Source organism: Paroedura picta, chromosome 1 (assembly GCF_049243985.1).
Source record: "Paroedura picta isolate Pp20150507F chromosome 1, Ppicta_v3.0, whole genome shotgun sequence".
NCBI classification, from domain to species: domain Eukaryota; kingdom Metazoa; phylum Chordata; class Lepidosauria; order Squamata; family Gekkonidae; genus Paroedura; species Paroedura picta.
The window spans coordinates 192,177,190-192,202,158 of NC_135369.1; the positions used below are offsets into that span (position 1 = coordinate 192,177,190).

The window sequence follows — 24,969 nt, forward strand, 5'->3', positions numbered from 1 at the left end:
CTCCCTCCTCTGCCTTCTTCGATCCTTTCTCCCCCACCTCCAGGAAAAGAAAGAGGCTCCCTGCTTGGCTCCTCTCCCCCCCCCCCCTTCTGAGCTTCCCTAACCACATGCAGAACACTTTCCTGTTTCAATGGGGGGGGGAGAGGAAGACCCGAGTTCAAATCGATCTGAATTCAACAGGATTGACAATGGAATAAACAAAGCAAGTGCAGACTCTGCCCAGGAGAAGGATCTGTCCAGCCACTGCTTGAAGATGGCCAGTGAGGGGGAGCTCCCCACCTCCTTAGTCAGCCCCTTCCATTGCTGAATGACTCGGACTGTGGATTTTCCCCCTGATATCTAGCCATTACCCTTCTACATGTCATTTAAACCCCTTTACTGTGGGTCTCTTCCTCTGCTGCCAATGGGAACCTTTCGCTGCCCTCCTCTAACATTTGAGGCAAAAAGAAACAAGGCATGTTTGAAAGTGTTCAACAAGTCCTTCAAAACGGAGAATAATTTTCTTCTACAAAAAGTTATTTCATAAGTATATCAATTTCATGTAAGATAAATTCCAACACAAAAAGGGAATCGAACCACCTCTGGAAAAAAAGTCCATTTCAACCTTAACTGAGCCTTCTTCAGACCTCCATCCTTGAAATGTAATAAAGAATATTTTACTAATAGTATTTCTAAAGATGCTTATTTCTAACCTACCCGTCACCGCTTCCCTGGAGTAATTTCTTCATGGGAAGAAGAGTTGGTTTTTATACTCTGCTTTTCACTGCCCAAAGGAATGTCAAAGGGGCAAGCACCATACCCAGCTGGCTCTTAAAGGGGCCACCACTCTTAAGCACCAGCTGACTCTTAAAGGGAAGTTATGCTCCACATTCCTTTGTAAACCACACAGGTTTATAGTAGTATTTAGCCGGAAGGATCCAAATTGCCCCTTGCAGCCAAATGATTATAACAATTAAAGGGGATTTGCCACAATATTGAACTAGCATAAAGATGTAAGGTTTGTAGGTGGTCAGTGAGAGCTGCCTCCCTTGGAAGTAAGAAGAAGTTTTCTCTGCTGACTTTTTCCTGTGGGTTGGGGCTTGCTATGCATAAAAAGGAAGACACAAGTAAAGAATTCACCCAGCTGCACTGGCTACAGATTGGAGGCTGGATCAGATTCAGGGTTCTGACACTTACTTTCAAAACCCTAAATGGTCTGGGACCCTTGTACAGGATCACCTCTTTCCTTAGGCCCCCCCCCCCAAAGATAGTGAAGATCAAATGATCAAAGTCCGCCTAGGGTCTTTGGCCCCAGAGAAGTAAACCTGGCCTCCACCAGGGCCAGGAGGAATGCTCTCCTGAGTAAGATCAGGGCCACGGGGGCCCTTCAGCCGTTCCCGAGGGCCTCCAAGACAGAACCGTCCCACCAGGCCTGGGGTTGCAACCAAGGAATTAAAACGAAGAAAATGTTGGCCTTCCTGCTTGAGACCCATCTAATCCCTACGGAGTAAACATCACCCAACCAGAAGGCTCGGAAATGTAAAATACGCCGTTTAAATACATTTTAATAATTTTAAAACTTAATCTAATTGTTTAATTTGTTATATATTAATTACATCTGAGTTGTTTTATTCTGATGCTACCTGCCCTGAGTCAACTGTGGAGGGTGAAATATAAAAAATAAATGTATCATCCGTGTTATAAAGTCCAAGTGGGCCCGGACCAGACAGGTTCCTTGAACATCGTGGGGAGCTGCCTGATTCTGAATCCGACCGCTGGCCCATGGCTCCCTGTGCGGTCCACTCTGGCAGGCGTTGGCTCTCCGGGGCCTCCGGTGGAAGCCCTTCCCTTCATCTCCGGCCAGATCCTGTCACCAGAGGCGCTGGGAACTGAACCCGGGACCTCCTGCTTGCAAAACATTCGCTTTACCGAGAGCCAGTTTGGTGTAGAGGTTCTCTAATTTCCCAGGCAGCTGGGTGGCCTTGTCCTAGTTACTGTTCTTAGAGCAGTTTTCACAGAGCAGCTCTGTCAGAGCTCTCTCAGCCTCAGGGGGCCCAATTCTACGGACACTCAAAGTGGGTTGCCCCATCCAACCACCATTGTTTCCAGTAGCGAGGGGGGGGGGGAAGATTCTTGTCCCATTATCTGAAGCACCAAATCATGATTTGGATAAGATTGCGTCACACCTTTTAAAGTGCAGGGAGGGGTGATAGGGCTCAGATACGGCCTAAAAATACCCAAATAAGCATTGATTTGGGTACTTCTTGACTTACTGAACCAAATTGCCCATGCCTAGTCCTTCCATGGACCCCATGGAAAAGTCCTGTTTGACCTGCCCTTCGGGTAGACCAGTGGTTCTCAACCTGGGGGTCAGGACCCCTTTGGGGGTCGAATGACCCTTTCACAGGGGTCACGGCAGGGCAAGCAGCTTGGCCGGGGGGGGGACATCTACACATCTGCCTTGTGGAGCAGATCGAGAGAGACCTTTCGTCTGTCTGGGGCAGCGGAAAAGAACGAGATCGGCAGGGAGGGACAAGAAGCAGAACTGAATTGAGACACCCTGGGGGGGGGGGAGCCAATTTATATACAATCATGACCGATGAGCTTCACACCATTGGTCAGTTTTGGTTTAATTTCTGTGAAAGAACACCTGCATAGTTTCCTGGCTGGGGGTCACCACAACAGGGGGAACTGGATTAAAGGGTTGCGGCATTAGGAATTTTGAGAACCACTGGGTTAGATCGCCTTGGTCATTTGTTTGAACATTATATTTCCCTGAACTGGAAAATGTGGAAGATCAGGGGTACCACGAAAAGCTTCTGTACTTCCAAGGTAAGTTACTTTTCCCCATTTAAACCTATTGGTTTGCCATTATTTATTTGTTTTATTTATTCATGTGATTTATATCCCTCCACTTCCATGCAAGGGCTCCGGGTGGGTCACAAGGTCCACATTAAAAATCCCATTAAAACCCCCATTAAAAGGACATACCAATACAATACAAAAATATACAGCAAAGATAACACAAGCCCTGCGCCCAAGACTAATACCCACTATTGGGAGGAGAGGGGGCCTGCTGGCAATGCCCGGGTGCTAACACCAGCCCCGGGGAGGGGGAGGTCACGATCTCCCTCTGTGTAGGAACCTGGGCTTCCTCGGTGGTGTCCCACCTAAATCCTGAGCAGGGCTGGACCTGCTTAAATTCCCAGATCTGACACTACCAGCCTAACCTGCAGCCATCCACACCAGGGCAAACTCATAACCTAACACTTTAGTCCAGGGGTAGTCAAACTGCGGCCCTCCAGATGTCCATGGACTACAATTCCCAGGAGCCCTTGCCAGCGAATGCTGGCAAGGGCTCCTGGGAATTGTAGTCCATGGACATCTGGAGAGCCGCAGTTTGACTACCCCTGCTAGTCCCAGTAGCCTGACATCAGCTGCTCAGGAGGAAGAAAGTTTAAAAGGGGTGAAGCCCCCTCCCCCCCCAAAAAAAAATTAAAGAGAGAAACAAGACTGTGCCAAACATTGTCCATCATCAAAGCACAAAGGCGGGCTCTCCGAACAATTAAAGTTCTGGGACGTTTAATATCTTTTGACCCTGCGGGGGGGCGGGGAGGGCAATCGTATTCCATTCACGTCTACAAAACATCTGGACAAATTTGAGCAAATGATTTCTCAGCCCGCCATATATTTCTTTAAATTACGCTGTCAACGGAACCAGCCCCGTCCTGGGGCACAAAACAAATGAGATCAGGGTAGGGCCTGCCTGGGAGAGAGGACGGATGGGGAGACAGGCAGCCGCTCCTACCGAAGGTCTGCGCCGGCCGTAAAACACCCAACAATATGGCACAAGAGCCACGGGGGAGCATCAATCAAACAAATAGAAAAGCTATTGTAAAAGTTTCAATGAGCTCCAGAGAGAGAGAGAGAGCCATCTAAATATAGCAGCAGGCAGACTGTTCGCCCCCTTGCCACTGTCCCTCCGCTGCTGCAGGAAAAGCGACAGATCCAGGGATGATTAACAGTAAACATCGGCAGGCGTGGGGTGCAATTTATGTTTTGTCATCGGGGATGTATAGCCAAGAGTCCTGCTGGAATCCAGTTGGGAGCTTTCCCGTTGGTGGGAGGGGGGGGGCAAGGTCACCCTGCCCAAGAAAGCGAGGACAGCTCACGGCAGGCTGGAGCATTCCTCCGGGCCCTTCATGGCGCGGCCTTCGAAGAACACCAGGCCTGAACGCAGAGCTTTGTTTGCCACAATGCCGGTCAGGCCCCGGGGACAATTCGGCAACTGGACCAGAAGAGGTGCGGTTTAGGGGATGCCTGCGGACGTTTCACGAGCTTGGTTTGCCGACCGCCAGGCGGTGGCTGGAAACCTCCCAGGATTACAAGCAGGCTCCAAGCAGCAGAGGTTAGTTCACCTGGAGAGCGTGGAAGGTGGGCTTTGTGCCCCTGGACCCCTGGAAATCCCTCCCCTTCCCCAGTCCACTCCCAAAATTTACGGATATTTCCTAACATGGAGCTGACAACCTCATTGGGAACACAGCATTTGAGGAACGGAGGAGGTTTTGTAGGGCTGTGACATCACTCTAGGAGAGGGGTGCCCAACCTGCCAGGGGCTCATGGGAAATGTAGTCCATGGCCACCTGGAGAGCCACCAGTTGGCCACCTGTGTTCTAGGACAGTGGTCCCCAACCTTTTTGAGGCTGGGGACTGGCAGGGCAACTGCCCACCCGTGCATGCCGTGCATGCGCACCCGCGCCCACACATCGTGCATGTGCAGCCGAAATCGCGCATGTGCGGCAGTTTCGTGCATGCGCACAGCATGCACGAAAGTGTTGCGCATGTGCGATTTCGGCCGTGCATGGCGCATGTGCACATGCACGGCCCGGCCGCGCATGCATGATGCGTGGGCATGGCCCTGGTTCCCTCTCCCCCCTCCCGCAGTAAGAAGCTTCCCGGGCCGCAAGCTTGCAGCCTGGGAAGTTTTTTACTGCGGGGGGGGCGGGGAGAGGGAGCCGTAGCCCGGCGCCATGGCCTTCGCGGCCCGGCACCAGGCCGCGGCCCGCGGGTTGGGGACCACTGTTCTAGGACATCAGTTCCTCTAAGGCAGTGGTCCCCAACCTTTTTATCACTGGGGACAGGTCAACACTTGACAATTTTACTGAGGCCCGGGGGGGGGGTAGTCTTAAGGGATGGCTGTTCAGACCTTAATAGCTGCTTTTAGCAAATAACCTGGAGCCGCGGCCCAGTATCGACTGATCAACAGCCCGGTACTGGTCCATGGACCGGGGGTTGGGGATCACTGCTCTAAGGAATACAAGTGAGTTGGCCCTCTAATCTTGGCAGTCTGGAAACAAAGTGCGATTCCAGGAGAATTCCCGGTTCTTCCTGGAGACTAACAGCCCTACAGGTGAGCTGTGCTGAGAGCCAGCATGGTGTGGTGGTTAAGAGTGGTAGCCTCGAATCTGGAGAATTGGTTTTGATCCCCCCCCCTCCTCCACATGCAGCCAGCGGAGTGACCTTGGGCCAGTCAAGGTTCTCTCAGGGCTCTCTCAGCCTCTCCTCTCTCACAGGGTGTCTGTGATGGGGAGAGGAAGAGGAGGCAACGGGAAGCCTGCAGGCTCAAAAGGAAAGGATGGAGCCCCCTGGCTTGGCATAAATGCACTGGCCACAATTCAACAGCCTGAAATAAGCAGGTTTGGCCTGTAACCTGCCAAGATTGAAGGTCCCTTGGAGCCATCTTGAGCTCTTTGGAGCAAAAACTGCAAAAGGTATATATAAATAAACCCTGAAGCAGTCAACTGAGCTAGTCATGTTGCAAAAACAAATCCATTAATCCTCAAGCAACCCCAGGAATTAAATCCAGGTTTGTTTGTTTTTTAAGTTGCAGCAAAATACTTGCATTCAATTTAAATTCTGCTGTATCTGCAAGAAACCCACAAACGTGTCAAAGTGCAACCACAAAAGGCACAAGCATGGGGGTGGCCAGCTCTGGCTTGGGGATTTCCAGGCTCCTGGGACATATCGCCCAGGGACACCTGGGGAGCCACGGATTGGCCACCCCTGCTCCAGGGGAACCGCTCTCTGCCAGCGGGAGGTCGTTTTGGAGCCCTCCAGCCCTCCCGGGAGTCTGGCCCAGAAAGAGAGCCTGCGCTTGGCACAGTGTCCGTACTCACTTGGTGGCCAGCAGCATGTTCTTCCGGGAGTGGAGATCGGTGGGGTCTGTGTGCTGCCGGTTGAGATACTCGGAGACGGCTTTGGCCGGAAACTCAGTTTCGCAGATGTATCCAAAATCCCGAGCTAAGTGTACAGCTTCCCCTAGGGAAAAGAGCAGTGTCTTTGTTAGCAGAGGCAAAGGTGGTTGACAAGAAGAAGAACTGGGTTTTGTACCCGAAGGAGCCTCAAAATAGCTGACCATTGCTCCCCCTCCCCACAACAGACATTTTGCAAGGTAGGTGGGGGTGAGAGAGCTCTTAGAGAACTGTGACTGGCCCAGGGTCAATTAGATCAGTGGTCCCCAACCACCGGGCACTGGGCCACGGCTCCCTCTACCCCCCCCCCGCAGTAAGAAACTTCCCAGGCCGCAAACCTCTTACTGTGGGAGGGGGGGGGAGAGGGAATCAGGGCCGTGCACGGGCAATGCACATGCATGGCTGGACTGTTTTTGGCAGTGCATGGCGCATTCTGCATGCGCAGCTGCGCGTGCGCTGCATGCCCGGCCGCGCAATCGCCCTCCCTGCTGCCGCCGGTCCCCATCCTGAAAAAGGTGGGGGACCACTAATTTAGATGGCTGCATGTGTAGGAGGAGTGGGGAATCAAGCCTCGGTTCTGAGCCACGACACCAAGCAGACCCCCTTAGCCCAAAATTCCTATTTATGGGGTGCCTCTGCTCCCCTGGCCTGCCCCCAAGAAGCTTAGGAGAGTTTGTGTGTTCATGGGCAGAGGGCAGGGTCTTCTCCCCCCTCCCCCTCCCCCCCCCTTCCATTTCATCTGAGCTGAAAGACAGAAAGGGAGTGAGCCGCCTCCCGCTCACACGTTGGAGAATCCATTCCCAGTGTGTTTCTGCAACTGGATTTCCCAGTACGAACTGCCCTCTGTCACCTGGAGGACAATGGCCACCCCAGGAGGACTCCGGCCCAGACCTGCCTCACGTCCCTCTACGCAGGTCTGACAAAGGGAACTTCGACCTCCGAAAACTTCAGCCCTGAAACTCTCCTTAGTCGCTCAGGAGCTCCTGGACCCCAATCTAACTACTTATCCTTTGGGTTGGCTCTGCTCACTTGGCAGCACTGCAATGGATGTAGGAAGACAGAGGCAGGCAGCCAGACCAAGAAGGCTGTAACAGAGCTGTTCACAAGGTGTCAAAGGCAGCTGGGTCACAGGTGCGGACCTAGATTTCAGTTTGTTTCTTAATCCTCCCTAGCCCAGCTTTGACTCTTTCCCCGTGTGTTTTTCTGAACATTAAGACAACATCCCCCTTAAACTGTCCAACACGGGTGTGTTCCTAGTTCCTGAACACCTCTTTGGATACCACAAGGACAGACAGCGTCTGACGGATCGATCAGAACAGAAGAAGAAGAGCTGGTTCTTTGAGTTGGTTCTTTCCTTTTCTCTACCCAAAGGAGTCTCAAAAGCGGCTTATAGTCGCCTCCCCTTCCTCTCCCCACAACAGACACCCCGTGAGGGAGATGGGACTGAGAGAGCCCTGATATGACTAAAGAAGAAGATTTTGATATGCCATTTTTCTCTACCCAAAGGAGTCTCAAAAGCGGCTTACAGTTGCCTTCCCTTTCCTCTCCCCACAACAGACACCCTGTGAGGTGGGTGAGGCTGACAGAGCCCTGATAGCACTGCTCAATCAGAACCGCTTTATCAGTGCTGTGGCGAGCCCAAGGTCATGCAGCTGGCTGCATGTGGGGGAGCAGGGATACAAATCCAACTCACCAGATTAGAAGCTGCCCCCCCCCCTAACTGCTACACCAATCTGGCTCTTGGCCATCTGCTATGGGTCTCACCTCCCTGAATAGCTATTGATTGATTTACTTGGGTCAAGCTTTGCCTTCCTCTCCAATAGGGAACCAATAGGGAACCTTGGTCCCCCTTCCTCCATTTTATCCTGTAAAGGGGGATAGGTTGCAAATGAGTGACTGGCCCAAGGTCACCGGAGGACTTCTGTAGTAGAGTGGGAATTCGAACCCAAGTCTCCGAGATTCTAGTCTGGCACTCTAACCACTACACCCCCTGCCACTCAGGTGTGGCCACTCAATGTTGCCATCCTGCTGCTCACTCCCAAATCCAGGTTGTTTATGAACAATATAAATTGCATTGTTCACAGTCCTTCCTCCCCCTGAGCAACTCTGCTTTCTGCCCTCCATGGGGACATCCCAACATTCATTGCCTGTCATGTAACCAGCTTCCAATCCACCCATTCTCTTAGAATCACAGAATCACAGAATCATAGAGTTGGAAGGGGCCACACAGGCCATCTAGTCCAACACCCTGCTCAACGCAGGATCAGCCCTAAGCATCCTAAAGCATCCAAGAAAAGTGTGTATCCAACCTTTGCTTGAAGACTGCCAGTGAGGGGGAGTTCACCACCTCCTTAGGCAGCCTATTCCACTGCTGAACTACTCTGACTGTGAACATTTTTTCCTGATATCTAGCCTATATCGTTGTACTTGTAGTTTAAACCCATTACTGTGTGTCCTCTCCTCTGCAGCCAACAGAAACAGCATCCTGCCCTCCTCCAAGTGACAACCTTTCAAATACTTAAAGAGGGCTATCATGTTCCCTCTCAACCTCCTTTTCTCCAGGCTGAACATTCCCAAGTCCCTCAACCTATCTTCATAGGGCTTGGTCCCTTGGCCCCAGATCATCCTCGTCGCTCTCCTCCGTACCCTACGTCCTTCTTCTTCCATCATTCCCATGGTTACCCAAAAATACTGTGGTGGGGAATTTTGTCTGGGACCTGAGTCGATAACCTCCACCAAATCATCTCACTCCCTGTGTTTCTAAATCTTCTTGGACCTTTCCCAAAGGTTGGTGAGGTGAGATTACAGAAGCCATAGCAATTCTTCCTCTGCAGATGCTGAATTTGCTTAAAAAACATTTTCTCTTCAGCTTTTCACAACCCAAGGACCAACCATGGAGAGCAAACAATTTGAGAAGAGAGCTGATTTTTTCATACCCCACTTGTTACCACCTGAAAGAGTCCCAAAGCGGTTTCCCAACACCTTTCTCTTCCTCTCTCCCTGTGCTATTGGACTCTATTGTTAATCTTTCCATAACAGATACCCTGTGAGGTAGGTGAGATTGAGAGAGCTCTAAGAGAACTGCTCTGAAATAGCTCTAAGAGAACTGTGACTAGCTCAAGGTCACCCAGTTGTCTACATGTGGAGAAGTGGGGAATCAATTCTCCAGACTAGAGCCCACCACACTACACTGGCTCTCTTGATAAACAAACAAAATTTATAAAAACATTTTAAAACAGTCTAAAAAGGATGTACGCCCCCTTTGTCCAATTGGCCCCAAAGGATCTCTGCAACAGCTCTCTTTTGTAGCCAGCAGGGTAGAAATGCCCCCACCCCTTGGACTCTTCTGGGAGGCTGTTTGAGAGACACACGGTGGCCACTGAACAGTATCAGACAGGACTGTTGCTGAATTTTCCTTAGATGGGGGTGGGGGGGGGGGTTCTGGCAGTTAAACAGGGTTGCCACACTGGAATGCACAGGAGTGGAGGGCTTTAAAGTTGAGCCCTAGAACTGGGATCAGACACCGGCATCTCATTGGCAGCCAGCAAAGGGACTCCTGGGTAGATGTGACATGGTCCAGCCAGGCCTGCTGCATTCTGCCTTTCCAGACTGTCTTCAAGGGTCACCCCTATATGTGGAGTGCATTACAGTAGTCTAGACTTGAGCTTGCTGAATCATGAGTAAGCACAGCTAGAGAAGGTGTCTGCAAAAAGAGGGGCCAGCTTTCTAACAAGATGTCACTGGGGAAAAACATCTTTTCCTTTCCTTTCCTTTGCTGTCCTGGACACTTGTTTCTTCAACAGGAGATCATGGTCCAGGACGACTCCTAAGTTCTTCACTAAGTCATTCACACCATCAGTGGTAGGAAGAACCACCCCACTGAACACAGTGGCCCTTCTGGCCAGCCTTGTCTGGATTCATCTTCTATTGGTTGTCCCTCAGCGACCCATCAGAGCATCCCAAGTCCAGACCAGGGGACAGAAGGTCCTTTCTCCATCAGGAATGTGGGGGTGACCTTCAATGCCTCCCTTACAATGGAGGTGGCACACCAGGCATTTCCCCATCTTCACCAGGTGAAGCTACTAGCGCCCTACATGATCCCGGGAAACCTAACCACAGTCGTCCATGTGACATTCGCCTCCAGGGCCCTGGACGTGGAGGGCTCATATTAAACCTGCCCTCCAGCAGCTGCATCAGTTGCCGGTTGAGTTCCGAATCAGGTTTAAGGTTTGGTTCTGACCTTCAAGGCCACATGTGGTCTGGGTCCTGCATATTTAAGGCACCACCTTGCCCAGTGTGCCCCCAGGAAAGCATTAAGCTCTTCAAATATCAACAGGTTGGAGGTCCCTGGCCCCAATGAAGTTCATCTGGCTTCAACCAGGGCCAGGGCCCCTTCAGTCATGGCCCCAGGGTCGTGGAAAGAGCTGCTGATTGAGATCTGGGTCCTGAGGAACTACTAAGTTCCACAGGGCTGCAAAACGGCACTCTCCCACCAATCTTTCAGGCTAATGTAGCCAATAACGGATCTCAATGGATCTCCATCCATTCATCTCTGGGTTATTCACACCACGGAATTGAACAGCAAACCCAAAGGGAAACTCACGGGATGCCATAAGTGGACACAGGCGGACAGATAGGCACTTGGTGCTCATAATGTCCCAGTTCTCATCTGAATCCCATTTCAAAAAATGGGATAGCATTTGCTACCTTGATAGTCCAGGTCTCTGCTGCTAAGCTGGGTCAACCCTGGGTAATAATGGGATGGGAAACCACCCGGGATGGCCAGGGTTGCTCAGCAGAGGCAGGCAAGGGCAAGCCACCTCTGGAGGTCTCTCGCCTTCAAACATGATGGGGTCGCCGTAGGCCGGCTGTGACTGGTGCAGGTCCTTCCCCTCCCCAAGCTCCACCCCCCCCAAATACTTCCAGAAATTTCCCAGTCCAGAGCTGGCAACCCTCCTCCCTCCCTTGCCCTTGGCCATGACTGCCGGCATACATACTGGCATGGAAAAACCATCCAGAACCAAATTTCTAGATGAGATCCTAGCAACTTTTTCCCTCTTCTTCTTCAGCTCTCCAAAAACTCTCACTTCAGTTAACTAATGGGCATCCCTCCCTAACTAACAGAGGAGCACTCTTAGCTCTGGCTGTGGGAAGCTATGAGCCGAGCAAGCAAAAGCTTTGGAAACAAATACACAGCAGGCATATCAGAACCATACAGAGCTAGAAGAGACCACGGGGAGCCATCCAGTCCAACCCCCCCCCCCGCCTTCCTGGGAACTTGAAAATCTTGCCCTCCTGACAGGGGCTCCTCCAATCCCCTCCTAAAAACATCCAACAAAGAAGACTTGACCACCCTCCAAGGCAGCAGGTTCCTTCTGTTCACACAGGCCCTCCCCGTCAGGAAATGCTTTCTCATATGGAAGTGGTACCGCCCTTCCTGGAATTTGAACCCATGACTCCTAGTCCTTGGTGTAAACTGCACAGAGCTTTTATTCCAACCCCAGGTCGATTCAGCCCCTGCCGTCTACACACAATGCGATTTCCATTTTGATTTTGGGCGATTTAAATTTTCCTTCTGCAGCAAGAAGGATTGATCCGGAGTGACCCTACCTTTATTGTGCGATATCTTAGAGTGCTTTTAATGCTCAGTATTTCAAAATTCAGATTGAGAAAGCAGGCTGTTTTGAACCTCCATGGTAGAGACGCCCTGATTGGCCAAAGGTGGCCATGTGACAAGCTTGCCCTAAAGGAGAAGCCCCAAATTTTGCTCAGCTTCTCAGCCTGAGCCTTCGGGGAGGGCGGTATATAAATATAATAACTAAATAAATAAACAGGATTGACAATGGAATAAACAAAGTAAGTGCAGACTATGCCCTGATCTCTGAAGCTGCAGCAAACCAGTCAGCCTGCTCTTCAACTTGCTTACCTTTTATATAGTTAAACAGCTCTCATCCCACCCCTTGTCCTGCTCTTCTCCAAGCCACACCCATCCAACTCTCTCAACTTCTCCTCGTAAGGCTTGGATTCCAGCCCCTCAGCCATCCTAGTCAGCCTTCCCTGAACACTTTCCAACTTGTCAACATCCTAGAACTGGACACAATCTTCCCAATGGGGGCTAACCAAGGAGGAACAGAGAGGGATTATAACTTCCCTTGCTCTAGAGATCTCTCTTTCCCCACGTTTTGACTATTGAGAACCCCCTTGAAACATTCTCCAGGCTTCAAGAAACCCCATAAGTGGTGTGATCATGCAGAAGATGGTTGGGAAGCAGAGCTGTGGACACGCCCACCCAGGGCCCCACCCCTTCCCACCCTCTCCAGGCCCACTGGCCATTTGCGGGGCTTGGGGGCAGGTCAACGACCATATATGGCCATATTATCTGATCAATGTTTAACAAATTAATTAACTGTTTAATTAATTAATTAACCACCGATGCAAGAAGCCCTCCCAAGGCCAGCCCCAGGGCTTCACGAAGGCCTACGGCAGATTCTCAGCCCGCACTGCATCCTCGTGTCACCCTGGCTCCTTCGCTGCCGTGTGACGTCCATCGGCTTCGTTAAGCCCTGAGTTTCTTGTCAATCTCATGTCCACTGTTTTATTACAAGAGTTTTTCCTCTGGTATCTTTCACTTTAATCTGAACTCTACATTTTATATTGCCTCTCTGGTATCTATGCTTTTCATCCTTCATGCTGTTTATGCTGCCCATGGCCACGTCCAATCAATTCAACTCCGGGAGCTCTGAACAGCCCCAGATTTTTGTTGGTCTCTCAACTGCGGCTGGACTTGAGTCAAACTGCCCTCCCATCGGCCAGCCTGGCTGCCCCCTGAAACAGGCCACCTTTAAGAGACAGGCCCAGGTGGGTTGATCCAGAGCAGCGGGACAAAGTTCGAGCCCAGCAGGATCTCTGAAATCAACAAAATTCAGTCCAAGGAAACGCTTTCAGGAGCACGCCCACTTCACCAGATTGTTTTAGTGAGTTGAGTAAAGCAGAGACAAGAATGGTTTCCTTTAGGTCGGGCTGAAATTTAGCCGCTTCTTTCATTAGAAGCCTTTTTTGACGGCTGCCTTTGAGGCAACTTACACAAACTCATCAAACCACAAACACAACCTGGAATGTTGGAGGGCTGCAGGTCCAGCCAGATCTTTGTCTTTATTCTTTTTTTCATTTTTGCCTGCTCAGTTTCATTTCTTTCCTTCCTGCAGGGCCTGCCATGCACAGGGCTGTGCACAAAGGAGGGGGGGTTGCAGGGGGCTAACCCCCCAATTAAATAAAAGAAATAAATACAAAAAAAGCTACTCATTGAATCAATGAAAACCCATGTGGAATGGTGCGAGATAGAAAAATGATAAGAGCTTCAAAATTCAAGAAAAAGTCAGAAAGAACGAATTAAGTTTCAGGAAGGCTCTAGATTGTACAGCAATGCCACCATCCCTTTTAAAAATCCTGTCCATGCCTTTTTGGTGCCCCCCCCCTCCCACCACTCATTTCTTGTGCAGAACAACATGATAAGGCGGGAAAGCCAAAAACAGCTTTATAAAGTTAAACACGACCGAGAGCCTTTATGCATAACGAACTAGCCCTTTGGATGATGTTCAGAAATGCAGACTCCACCTGGCTCTGTCCACTGTGAAAGGGGGGCTGCTCAACGCGTAGCGACTGGAAGATCTTCTTGGCAGACCAGCCAGTGACTCCTCGGTGTTGAATTCCGGGCCTCCCCCCTGGGAGACACAACAGGCGGGTTTCCGACTGGCCAAGGGGGCCTTTTCCCTCCCTCCCTGCCTCCTCCGTCCCTCTGCTGAACGGAGCACAAGGACTGCTGGACGAGGGTCCGACAAAGGCGGAGGGGAAATGGGGGGAAGAGACACCAATGGCCAGCGAAATGCTACGTCACTAACAGGCATCCATTTGCAATGCGGAGAGTCTGGCGGATCCCGTGGATCGCCAGCCTGACAAGCCAGTGGGTCCTGGATCAACTGAAGCCTGAACTCTGCCTAGAAGTCAAAATAAGTCAACTGAGGCTCTCCTGCTTATGAGAAGACAAAAGGATCACTAGAAAAGACAATCCTGCTGGGAAAAGTTGAAGGCAACCGGAGAAGAGGAGATGGATGGACTCGGTCAATGAAGCCACCCCTCTCAGGTTTCAAGAGCTGAGCCAGGCCATTAAGGACTAGACTTCTGCAACTCACTCTGTGCTGGGCTTCCCTTGAGACTGCCCCAAAATGTAACCCCCCGAGGCCTTACAGGAACCCAGTGGAGGGCATGCATGGCACCAGTGCTCTCCCAGCTGCATTGGTCACCCCACTGGCTGCATGTGGGAGAGGAATGGGGAATCAAAGCCAGTTCTCCTGACTAGACTCCGCTGCTCTTAACCACACCACCACACTGGCTCAGAGCTTGCGTCAGGCAATAGGCAAGGGAGAGAATGCTCAGAGCAGAATAAAAAAAGGAGAAATGACAAAGGCAGGAACAGCAAAGAGGGAAGTTAGGAAAAACCGCTGCTGATACAGCATGTGCCAGAACAATGTATAACACATGTAACCCTGAACTTGCATGCATGTCCAAGATACTAAATGAACAATTATGGCAATAATCAGAGTTGGGTAACATATGCGTAGGTCTTTATGAGTAATTACTCAAAGGGTACAATAAAATCAGAGTCCAGTGGCACCTTTAAGACCAACAAAGTTTCAATCAGGGCATGAGCTTTCGAGTGCAAGCCCTCAAAAGTTCACACCCTGGATAAATTATTGTTGGTTTTAAAGGTATCACTGGATTCCGATTTTATTGTGCTACTTCAGACCAACACGGTGACCCCGTTTGAATCTACTCAAAGGGTATAAAAGATAAATGCTTGTGTCAATCAATTTGAATTTCTGGCCCCTGGGCTCCACTTCTCCCTTCACTGTAATAGCCCCCTGCTTTCAGAACCTACTTGCTGTGCCTGTCCTTGGCTGCACACGCCACACAAGCGAGCCCCTGGTTTGTGTTTCATAAGAACTGGGCTTCTACTGATCCTGCACGTGCTGCTATTGAAAGGGGGGGGGGAGAACAGGTCTTTGGTGCCTCTCCATGCAACGATTTCCATTCAATCCTGGTAACTTTTTGAAATGTCAGAACTCTTTGCTCCCTTAAGAGCAGCCGGGGGCTTGGAGGAACGCAGTGAAGGAGGGGAGGATCGAACACAAATTGAGACCCCGCTTTGCTTACCTTCCACCAAGGAGGTGAGTAAAGTGACATTTGCGGCTTTGCGCCTGCCGGCTGGTAAATTCAAGCCGATTTTTTCTAGCCTCTCCCGCAACGATCTGCCCCCGTTTTTCGATTTGGCTCTGGAAGGAGAAAGGGACAGCACTCAAGGATGGAACGGGGAAAGACTCCTAGTAGGCAGATACCAGCCCCCCCCCCAGCCCCCGTGGTCACACAAAGGAACAGAACATCTGGGCCTGCATCTCTAAATAATGCTTAATGGGGGAAGTTTTGCTGGGCAGAAATCCAAAAGTAAAGGGACTGCAGGGCTTTGTCTGTCATTGGAAAGGAAGGAAGGAAGGAAGGAAGGAAGGAAGGAAGGAAGGAAGGAAGGAAGGAAGGAAGGAAGGAAGGAAATGCTGGGTCAATTTCTGCCCTATTCTTGGCATGTCTTCAAAGAATGTTTGCATGAACCCATGAAACTGCCTTCTACTGAATGAGCTCATTGGTCCATCAGGGACAGGGTTGTCTACTCAGACTGACAGCAGGTCTCCAGAGTCTTGGGCAGCAGGTCTCCAGAGTCTTTCCTACCACCCCAAACCCAAGCACGCAGCTGGGGAAACTGTCCCTACTCTGTGCACTGCACCACACTGGCCCTCACTCAAGAAAGTTCAGGCTGTAGGACTTTCAGAGTGCCTTTGCATTTGGATTTTCTTGTTAGAAAGAGGAAAATCTAGTTGTAAAGTGCATTGAAAGTACATTATCTATTCTGCACATGTTGGATAATGCACTTCTAATGCACTTTATAAGTAGATTCTCTGCATTTGGCACACGTTGGATAATGTACTCCCAAGCTGCTTTTCCTATGCAAAAGAGGAAAACCTACTTCAGAAGTGCATTGAAAGTAGATTTTCCTTTTGCAAACAGGAAAATCTAGCTGCAAAAGAACCGTGAAAATCCTACAGCTGTTTAGTAGAGAGCATCCGTCATCCACAGACAAATCTGGACAACAGTCTGATTCAAGAGAAGGCCACTTCATGTGTAACAGTTCAGATCTAAGAGATATTACACACACACTATATCTATCCATCTATCTATCTCTATCTATCTATCTGTCTGTGTGTGTGTGTGTGTGTGTGTGTGTCATTAAAGGTGGCGATCATGATGATGTATAAGAGATTGATTGTAATTCCTACAGCAACCAGGTCCCATCTGGAGGTTGGCAAGCGACCCTAATTACTATCCATAGCATCTCTCTCTCAGAAGAAGAAGAGTTAGTTTTTATACCCTGCTTTTCACTACCCGAAGGTGTCTCAAAGCGTCTCACAATCGCCTTCCCTTCCTCTCCCCACAACAGACACCCTGTGAGGGAGGTGGGGCTGAGAGAGCCCTGAGATTACTGAAGAAGAAGAAGAAGAAGAAGAAGAAGAAGAAGAAGAAGAAGAAGAAGAAGAAGAAGAAGAAGAAGAAGAAGAAGAAGAAGACTTGGTTCTTATATGCCGCTTTTCTCTACCCGAAGGACTCTCAAAGCGGCTCACAATCGCCTTCCCTTTCCTCTCCCCACAACAGACCCCCTATGACGGAGGTGAGGCTGAGAGAGCCCTGAGATTACTGAAGAAGAAGAAGAGTTGGTTCTTCTGTGCTGCTTTTCCCTACCAGAAGGAGTCTCAGAGTGGCTCACAATGGCCTTCCCTTTCCTCTCCCCACAACAGACACCCTGTGAGGCAGGTGGGGCTGGGAGAGCTCTGACAGAACTTCTCAGTCAGAACAGCTCTAAAAGGGCTGTGACTGACCCAAGGGCACCCAGGTGGCTGCATGTGGAGAAACAGGGGATCCCACCCGGCTCTCCAGATTAGAGGTTGCCGCTCTTAAGCACTATACCTAGCTGGCTCTTGTGTGTTTTCATACATATTAATACTATAAATGCTTCCCTATAAGATGTTGAGCAAACGGACTGAAACCGCCAAGGAATGCTCTCTGCAAAGCCCACGGATGCTTGGCCTCCGAGCCTTACCTTCGAAGCACCCCTCCGAGGAGCGAGGCGTTCAAACATTCGGGAGGGGACAGGCGCCGTTGAACTTCTCCCACCGTCACTTTATACTTGGAGGTTGAGCTGAGCAAGGACAGGCGTCCAGGGACCGAGCAGAAGACTTCCCCCGTGTTCACGGACATGCCGCCGAGGAAGCCATCTTTGTTCATCATCAAGGAAGTCACGGATTTTGGAGGAACTGGAACTGGAGAAAGAGAAAAGTGCAGCAGAGAGAAGATGACCATGGGCGCCCCTTGATTTCCTCTGCTGATACTCCACTCGGATCCTCAGTGTGGGACCCAAAGCCATGGACATTGTTCTCCTTGCTTCCATTTTATCCTCGCAACAACCTTGTGAGGGAGGCCACACTGAGGGTCTATGACCTGTCCAAGGTTAGCCAGTTAGCTTCCAAGCCCAAGAGGGGATTTGAACTTGGTTCTCCTCAGTTGCAGTCAGAGTCACGCTACCACACTGGCTCTCAACAGAATTATGTGCCGCTGCTCCTTTCTCCTCACTCCTCCCCATGTTGCTGGCTGTCTGACCTTGGGCCAGTCATCGTTCTCTTAGAGCTGTTCTCACAGAGCAGGGACCTCTTGGCTCCATCAACCTCTTTTGTGGGGAGAGGAAGGGAAAGGTGTCCTGTAAACCTCTTTGGGTAGTGAAAAGTGGGATATAAAACACCACCCCTCCTCTTCTTCTCTAAATCCACACCAGTGGACAGCAAATCCCACCCTTCAAGCCAAGGATCCCTTTCCTTCTCCACCATCACCACGACAGGGCGAAAGAGAACCCCCAGGAGGGACACCGGACTTCAGAACAGCCTCTGTCAACCTTCTGAGCACAAAGGCACCACTGGGATTTCTGTTATCCACATGAACCAGCTGGGTGACCTTGAGCCAGTCCCAGTTCTCTCAGAGCTCTCTCAGCCTCACCTCCCTCACAGGGTGTTTGTCATGGGAAGAGGAATGGCCCAAGGTCATCCATGGAGATTTGGTGGCAGAGTGGGGATACGAACCTAGTTCTCCAAGCTCCTAGCTCAATGCCCTAACCACCACACCCCCTGGTTTGTTACCACTATGCTATCTGAGGAGCTAAGGGGATGTGGCTTCACAGTTCTTTCGCATGGCCAGCATTTGTACAGGTGATGACAGATGAGGCCTTTGGAAGGTCCCTCCCACTGTGCAGAAAGGGTGGTTCTGTTTTTGGAAGAAGAACTGGAGTCCGAAAGCTGCTTACAAACCCCTTTCCCTTCCTCTCCCCATAACAGACACCATGTGAGGGAGGGAGGGCTGAGGGAGTTAAAGAGAACTGCTTTGTGAGAACAGCACTAAGAGAACAGTGACTGGCCCCAGATCACCCAGCTGGCTGCATGTAGAATCATAGAGTCATAGAGTTGGAAGGGGCCTCCACGGTCATCTAGTCCAACCCCCTCCACTATGCAGGAATGCAGGAACTCACAACTACAATATGAAGGAGTGGGGAGTCAAACCCAGTTCTCCGCTCTTAACCACTATACGATGCTGGCTGTCAATAGAGGACAGACCTGTGTTGAACACACCTTCCGGATAATCCAGATTTTCAAATGTTACAAGAAGAGATGCCACCTCCGAGACAGCACTGAAGGAAAGGTCAAGGGCGTGGTTTCTTCCCAAGCCAGAAGGATGGGACCCGTGTGCTCATTTCCACATTTCCCAGACTGAGCAGGCTACGGTGGGAGCAAACTCTCTGGGGACAGGAACAACGCTGTCAACATTCACAGTATTGAGCTCCACAAACCGCTGGCTCTTAATCCCACAGGGACTCCCCCCCCCCCCGATCTGTGGGACCGCCTCTTCCATCACGGCCTCCCAAAGAGCATTGGGGTCTGTGTTGACCAAAGCATGCTTGGGATCCCTGGCCCAAGAGAGGTGAGACTGACCTTGACCAGGGCCAGGGTCTTTACGGCCTTGGCCCCAGCCTCTGCCGAAGGGCCCTGTGAGACCTCAGTCAGTTCCACCAGACCTCTGGAATACTGAGAAGAGCTGACTTCACTGCCAAAAATAGAAGACTGCCCCCCCCCCCAAGATAGAGCTGGAATTCCCCCAAGTTTTATTGAGATGAGACTGAATGTCAGTATAGATGTTTTCATATTTTAATATTTATACTGGTTTTTAAGAATGGGTTGTCTTAACATGCTGTAACCCGCCCTGAGCTATCAGGAAGAGCAGGATACAAGAATGAAGATATTATTATCATCATCTTCATCTCGGAAAGCTGGGCCACGGGAGACTCCCAAGGGGGATTCTGCAGAGGAAGGCCATGGCTAAAGCGTCTCTGCATCTCACGTCCCTCAAAAGCCCCTCGCTGGGGTTGCCAGAAGCTGGTTGTGACTTGATGGCACGGATGCGCATCTCGAGCACACACAGGGTCTGTGTCTGTGCATTGGACGGATGGGTCTTTAAAAGTGTCAACACTGGTGCCAGACAGTTTAGGGCTTCGAAGGTCAATGCCCAAACCTTGACCTTTATCCAGTCCTCATTATGCAGCTGGGAAAGCACCAGTGTGCAATGCGCTTCCCACTGGCTGCTGCCTGTTGCCATTGCTTGCCTCTGCATGGGGACCGTGGACTTCCTCGGCAGCCTCTCACTCCAAGTACTGGCCACGGCTGCCACGGCTGCCTCTGCTCAGCTTCTGAGATCTGATGATTTCGGGCCAGCCTGCGCCGTCCCAGACACGGTGACCCGAGCAGAATGCTTAGAGTCATTATTTTTATGACTGATTTCTACGCGGACCTTTGGAAATCCAGTGGCTGGCTTAAATTAAAAAATCCGAATCATTTTAAGATCTGTTTGGTTATGTAACCCCATGGCCTATTTTATTATTTTGTTGAAATTTTAAACCCTATTTTTATATGTCTTATACATATTTTATGCCAATAAAAGGTGACTGACGGACTGACGGACAAAAAAATCCCTTCTGCCTAAGAATGAATGGAAGAATTCTCTGTTCCGATTTGGCCCTGTCTCCAGGGGTGAAACGGAGCGCAGCCCAAGAGCCTTCAAAGATCTACCCCAATGGCGAAAATAACAAGGCTCGATTTAAGAGAATTCAAATAAATCTACTCGCTCGGCTTCGGAGTGGAGGTGGGGAGACGGAAGCAATTTCCTTGCCTGGTGAATTGTGTTTACAAATGAACTGAAATAGCTTCTCCGTGGTGTCCGCGTAACTTATGATTTACAACGGGAGCCCTGATCAATCAAGCAACCCCTTTAATTTATACCAAGCCTAGTTTCCTTCCACCACCACCACCCCCCAGTCGTTTCATTCGCTGCCAGTAATTGATAACAAACCATACTGAAGGTTATTTTATGCGGGAGTTAATAAGAGCTGACAGTTCCTACCAGGATTACTGTTTTCTTGAGATCACAGCAAACCCCCCTCCCTTTTTTTTTTAACCTTTAATAGACAAAGAAATCTTCAAGTTTCGGGAATCTGTTATTCTCCAACAGGGGAGGGGGGAGGAGAGAAACCTGGATTCTACACTTGTGCCCTGCAGGTAGTAATTAGACTGTTGGATAGCAAAGCACCTTCTATTACTACCTGGAGGGCACGCACACAGAATCCACGTAGTTAGGCAATCTAAATGCGGTGTGTTCTCTAGATGTTCCCCCAATGGTTACATGAATCTGCATGGGTATTACTTCTGGTTGCAATGCTTCTCTGTTTTGTTTTCCACTGTCCCAGAACCTCAGGCAGGAAGCGGAGGGGTGGGGAGCTGACAGCAGAAATCTTCCCCCACGAACCAAAACCACCCACCTGCAGACTAAAGTGTTCTCGTTTGAGACCTCGGCCAAAAAAGCCTGATGCCAGGCCCACGGTTGTCAGCGGACTCCAGACCCAGGCTCCTCACTCATGCAAAATGCCCCAACAAAAGCCTCTGAATCAAAGCAACCTTTTAAACAAACAAACAAACAAAGAAGACAAGTGGCTTTTCAAAATAAAAGGGGGACGGGTTGAGGGCTCGCCCCTGGGCTACCCAGCCTAGCTTAATCTTGCTAGATTTTGGATGCAAAGCGGCATCAGCCTGGGCTGGCTTTCGGATGCTCCGCAGAGGCAGGCCATGGCACACCACCCCTGAACCCCTCATGCCTTGAAAACCCCACGGGGGTTCACCCTAAGTCAGCTGTGACTTGGCAGCAAACACACACACACACACACACACACTTCTGCTTTGGCTGGGCCCTGCCCTCGAGCAGAAGCCTAACAGAGAGGGACAACCCCTGAAAAAGGGGCCCTGGCTCTCTGGCAGAGCATTTGCACAACATGGGCCTATTATGCACGGCCGCCGAAACGGTGGCATGGAGAACGAGGAGGAGGAAGAAGCGAAGCAAACCGATTATGCATGGGATGGAACACAATGGTGGCAAAACCCAGAGTATCCGATTATGCACGCAGATACTCCGGATCTGCTTCTGGTCATGCCCTGGTCCCAGGAAGCTCCACTTTCTTCCACATCTCGCTAATGTGGCTTTTTCGGCGGCATACGTTGACTCTGCACCCGGTTGCCGCCTGCAGCGTGCATAATTGGTGATTTTAGCTGCCGCCATTCCACCCCGAATGCAGACTTTCTACTCCGTGCATAATGGGCCATGCAAAATCCCAGATTCAAGTGAGAGGACTGGGCTGTAGGTAGTAAAAGACCTCTGCCTGATCCCTGGAGGACCACTCCCCCCCACCTTGCGGAACTAAGGGTCTGATTCATGGGTCTCACTTACACTGCTGTAAGCAGTGAGCTAAGTTGACCAGTTCTATGAAGCTACAACACCTTCTAGAAGCAACACCTTCTAGAAGCAACGTCCAAAAATGATGTGCTTATCATCATGGGGGATTGGAATGCTAAAGTAGGAAGCCAAAAGATAACCGGGATAACAGGCAAGTTTGGCCTTGGAGTACAAAATGAAGCAGGGCACAGGCTGGTAGAATTTTGTCAAGAGAATACAATGGTCATAGCAAACACTCTTTTCCAACAACCCAAGAGACGACTCTACACATGGACATCACCAGACGGTCAACACAGAAATCAGATTGACTCTGCTCTGCAGCCAAAGATGGAGAAGTTCTATACAGTCAGTAAAAACAAGACCAGGAGCTGATTGTGGTTCAGATCATGAGCTTCTTGTTGCAACATTAAGAAAGTAGGGAAAAGCACTAGGCCACTCAGGTATGAACTAAATCATATTCCCGACGAATATACAGTAGAGGTGACAAATAGATTTAAGGAATTAGATCTGATAGACAGAGTGCCTGAAGAACTATGGACGGAGGTTCACAACATTGTACAAGAGGTAGCAACTAAAACCATCCCAAAGAAAAAGAAATGCAAGAAATCAAAATGGCTATCTGAGGGAGCTTTACAAATAGCTAAGGAGAGATGGGAAGTGAAAGGCAAGGGAGAAAGAGAAAGATACACCCAACTGAATGCAGAATTCCAGAGAAAAGCTAGAAGAGATAAGAATGCCTTCTTAAATGAACAGTGCAAACAAATAGAAGAAAACAATAGAATGGGGAGGACCAGAGATCTTTTCAAGAAAATTGGAGATATGAAGAGAACGTTTCATGCAAAGATGGGTATGATAAGGGACCAAAATGGTAGGGACCTCGCAGAAGCAGAAGAGATTTAAAAAGGTGGCAAAATTATACAGAAGAACTATACAAGAGCGAGCTTAACATCCCTGATAACCACAATGGGGTAGTTACTGACCTGGAGCCAGACATCCTGGAATGTGAAGTCAAATGGGCCTTAGGAAGTCTGAGCAACAATAAAGCTAGTGGTGGTGACAGCATTCCTGCTGAAGTATTCAACATCTTAAAAGACAATGCAGTAAAAGTGCTACACTCAATATGCCAGCAAATTTGGAAAACTCAACAATGGCCACAGGATTGGAAAAGGTCAGTTTACATTCCAATCCCAAAAAAGGGCAATGCCAAAGAATGTTCAAACTACTGCACCATTGCACTCATTTTGCATGCTAGCAAAGTTATGCTCAAAATCCTACAGGGTAGGCTCCAGCAATATGTGGACCGAGAACTTCCAGAAGTACAGGCAGGATTTCGAAGAGGCAGAGGAACTAGAGATCAAATTGCCAACATACGCTGGATCATGGAGAAAGCTAGGGAATTCCAGAAGAACATTTACTTCTGCTTCATTGACTATGCTAAAGCCTTTGATTGTGTGGAGCACAACAAATTGTGGCAAGTTCTTAAAGAGATGGGAATACCAGAGCATCTTATTTGTCTCTTGAGAAATTTATATGCAGGTCAAGAAGCAACAGTGAGAACTGAACATGGAATCACCGATTGGTTCAAAATTGAGAAAGGAGTTCGGCATGGCTGTATACTGTCGCCTTGCCTATTTAACTTGTATGCGGAGCACATCATGAGAAAGGCGGGATTAGAGGAGTCACAAATTGGGATCAAGATTGCAGGGAGAAATATCAACAACCTCAGATATGCAGATGATACCACTCTAATGGCAGAAAGTGAAGAGGAACTAAAGAGCCTGTTGATGCGGGTGAAGGAGGAGAGTGCAAAAGTTGGCTTGAAACTCAACATCAAGAAAACAAAGATCATCACATCCGGCCCTCTCAATTCCTGGCAAATAGATGGGGAAGAAATGGAGATAGTGATAGATTTTATTTTCCTGGGCTCCAAGATCACTGCAGATGGGGACTGCAGCAAAGAAATTAAAAGACGCTTGCTCCTGGGGAGGAAAGCTATGGCAAATCTAGACAGCATCCTAAAAAGCAGAGACATCACCCTGCCAACAAAAGTGCATCTAGTCAAGGCTATGGTATTCCCAGTTGCAATGTATGGCTGTGAAAGTTGGACTATAAGGAAGGCTGAGCGTCAAAGAATTGAGGCTTTTGAACTCTGGTGCTGGAGAAGACTCTTGAGAGTCCCTTGGACTGCAAGGTGAGCAAACTGGTCATTCCTAGAGAAGATCAGCCCGGACTGCTCCTTAGAAGGCCAGATCCTGAAGATGAAACTCAAATACTTTGGTTACCTCATGAGAAGGAAGGACTCCCTGGAGAAGAGCCTAATTCTGGGAGCGATCGAGGACAAAAGAAGAAGGGGACAACAGAGAATGAGGTGGCTGGATGGAGTCACTGAAGCAGTAGGTGCTAACTTGAATGGACTCCGGGGAATGGTAGAGGACAGGAAGGCCTGGAGGATCATTGTCCATGGGGTCGCGATGGGTCAGACATGACTTTGCACCTAACAACGACAACAACAAGCAGTGAGCTCCCCCACCATGGCAATCTTCCAGCAGTGGGGTCAGACCAGATAGCTTTTGTGGCCCTCCCAACCCTCTGATTCGTGAACCAGGCCAGTTTCACATTACCCTCATATATGTCGTGGTTCCTCTTCCCACCCAACTCCTGAGCTTTCTATGCAGACTAATCTTCATCATTGCATAACCCTTTGGGAAAAGGAGGCGGGGGGATCCCACATTGGAGTAGAGGGGCATGGGCACGCACCCCCACC

The 24,969-nt window shown here is 49.8% G+C and overlaps 1 protein-coding gene across 8 annotated transcripts in view; it reads right to left on the reverse strand.

Annotated features, from left to right (window-relative positions):
- TFAP2B (transcription factor AP-2 beta) overlaps positions 1–24,969 on the reverse strand; it is a 65,678-nt gene that overhangs the window by 13,344 nt on the left and 27,365 nt on the right. For all 8 annotated transcript variants that reach the window (XR_013227045.1, XM_077315091.1, XM_077315102.1 and 5 more), the window contains 3 exons: positions 17,431–17,650; positions 15,441–15,559; positions 6,156–6,297 (listed from right to left, as the gene is read on the reverse strand). Coding sequence is in view for 7 of the 8 variants with exons in the window: in XM_077315091.1 (XP_077171206.1) it covers positions 6,156–6,297; positions 15,441–15,559; positions 17,431–17,650 (481 nt within the window). In the remaining variant the exon portion in view is untranslated. The remainder of the gene's footprint in view (positions 1–6,155; positions 6,298–15,440; positions 15,560–17,430; positions 17,651–24,969) is intronic.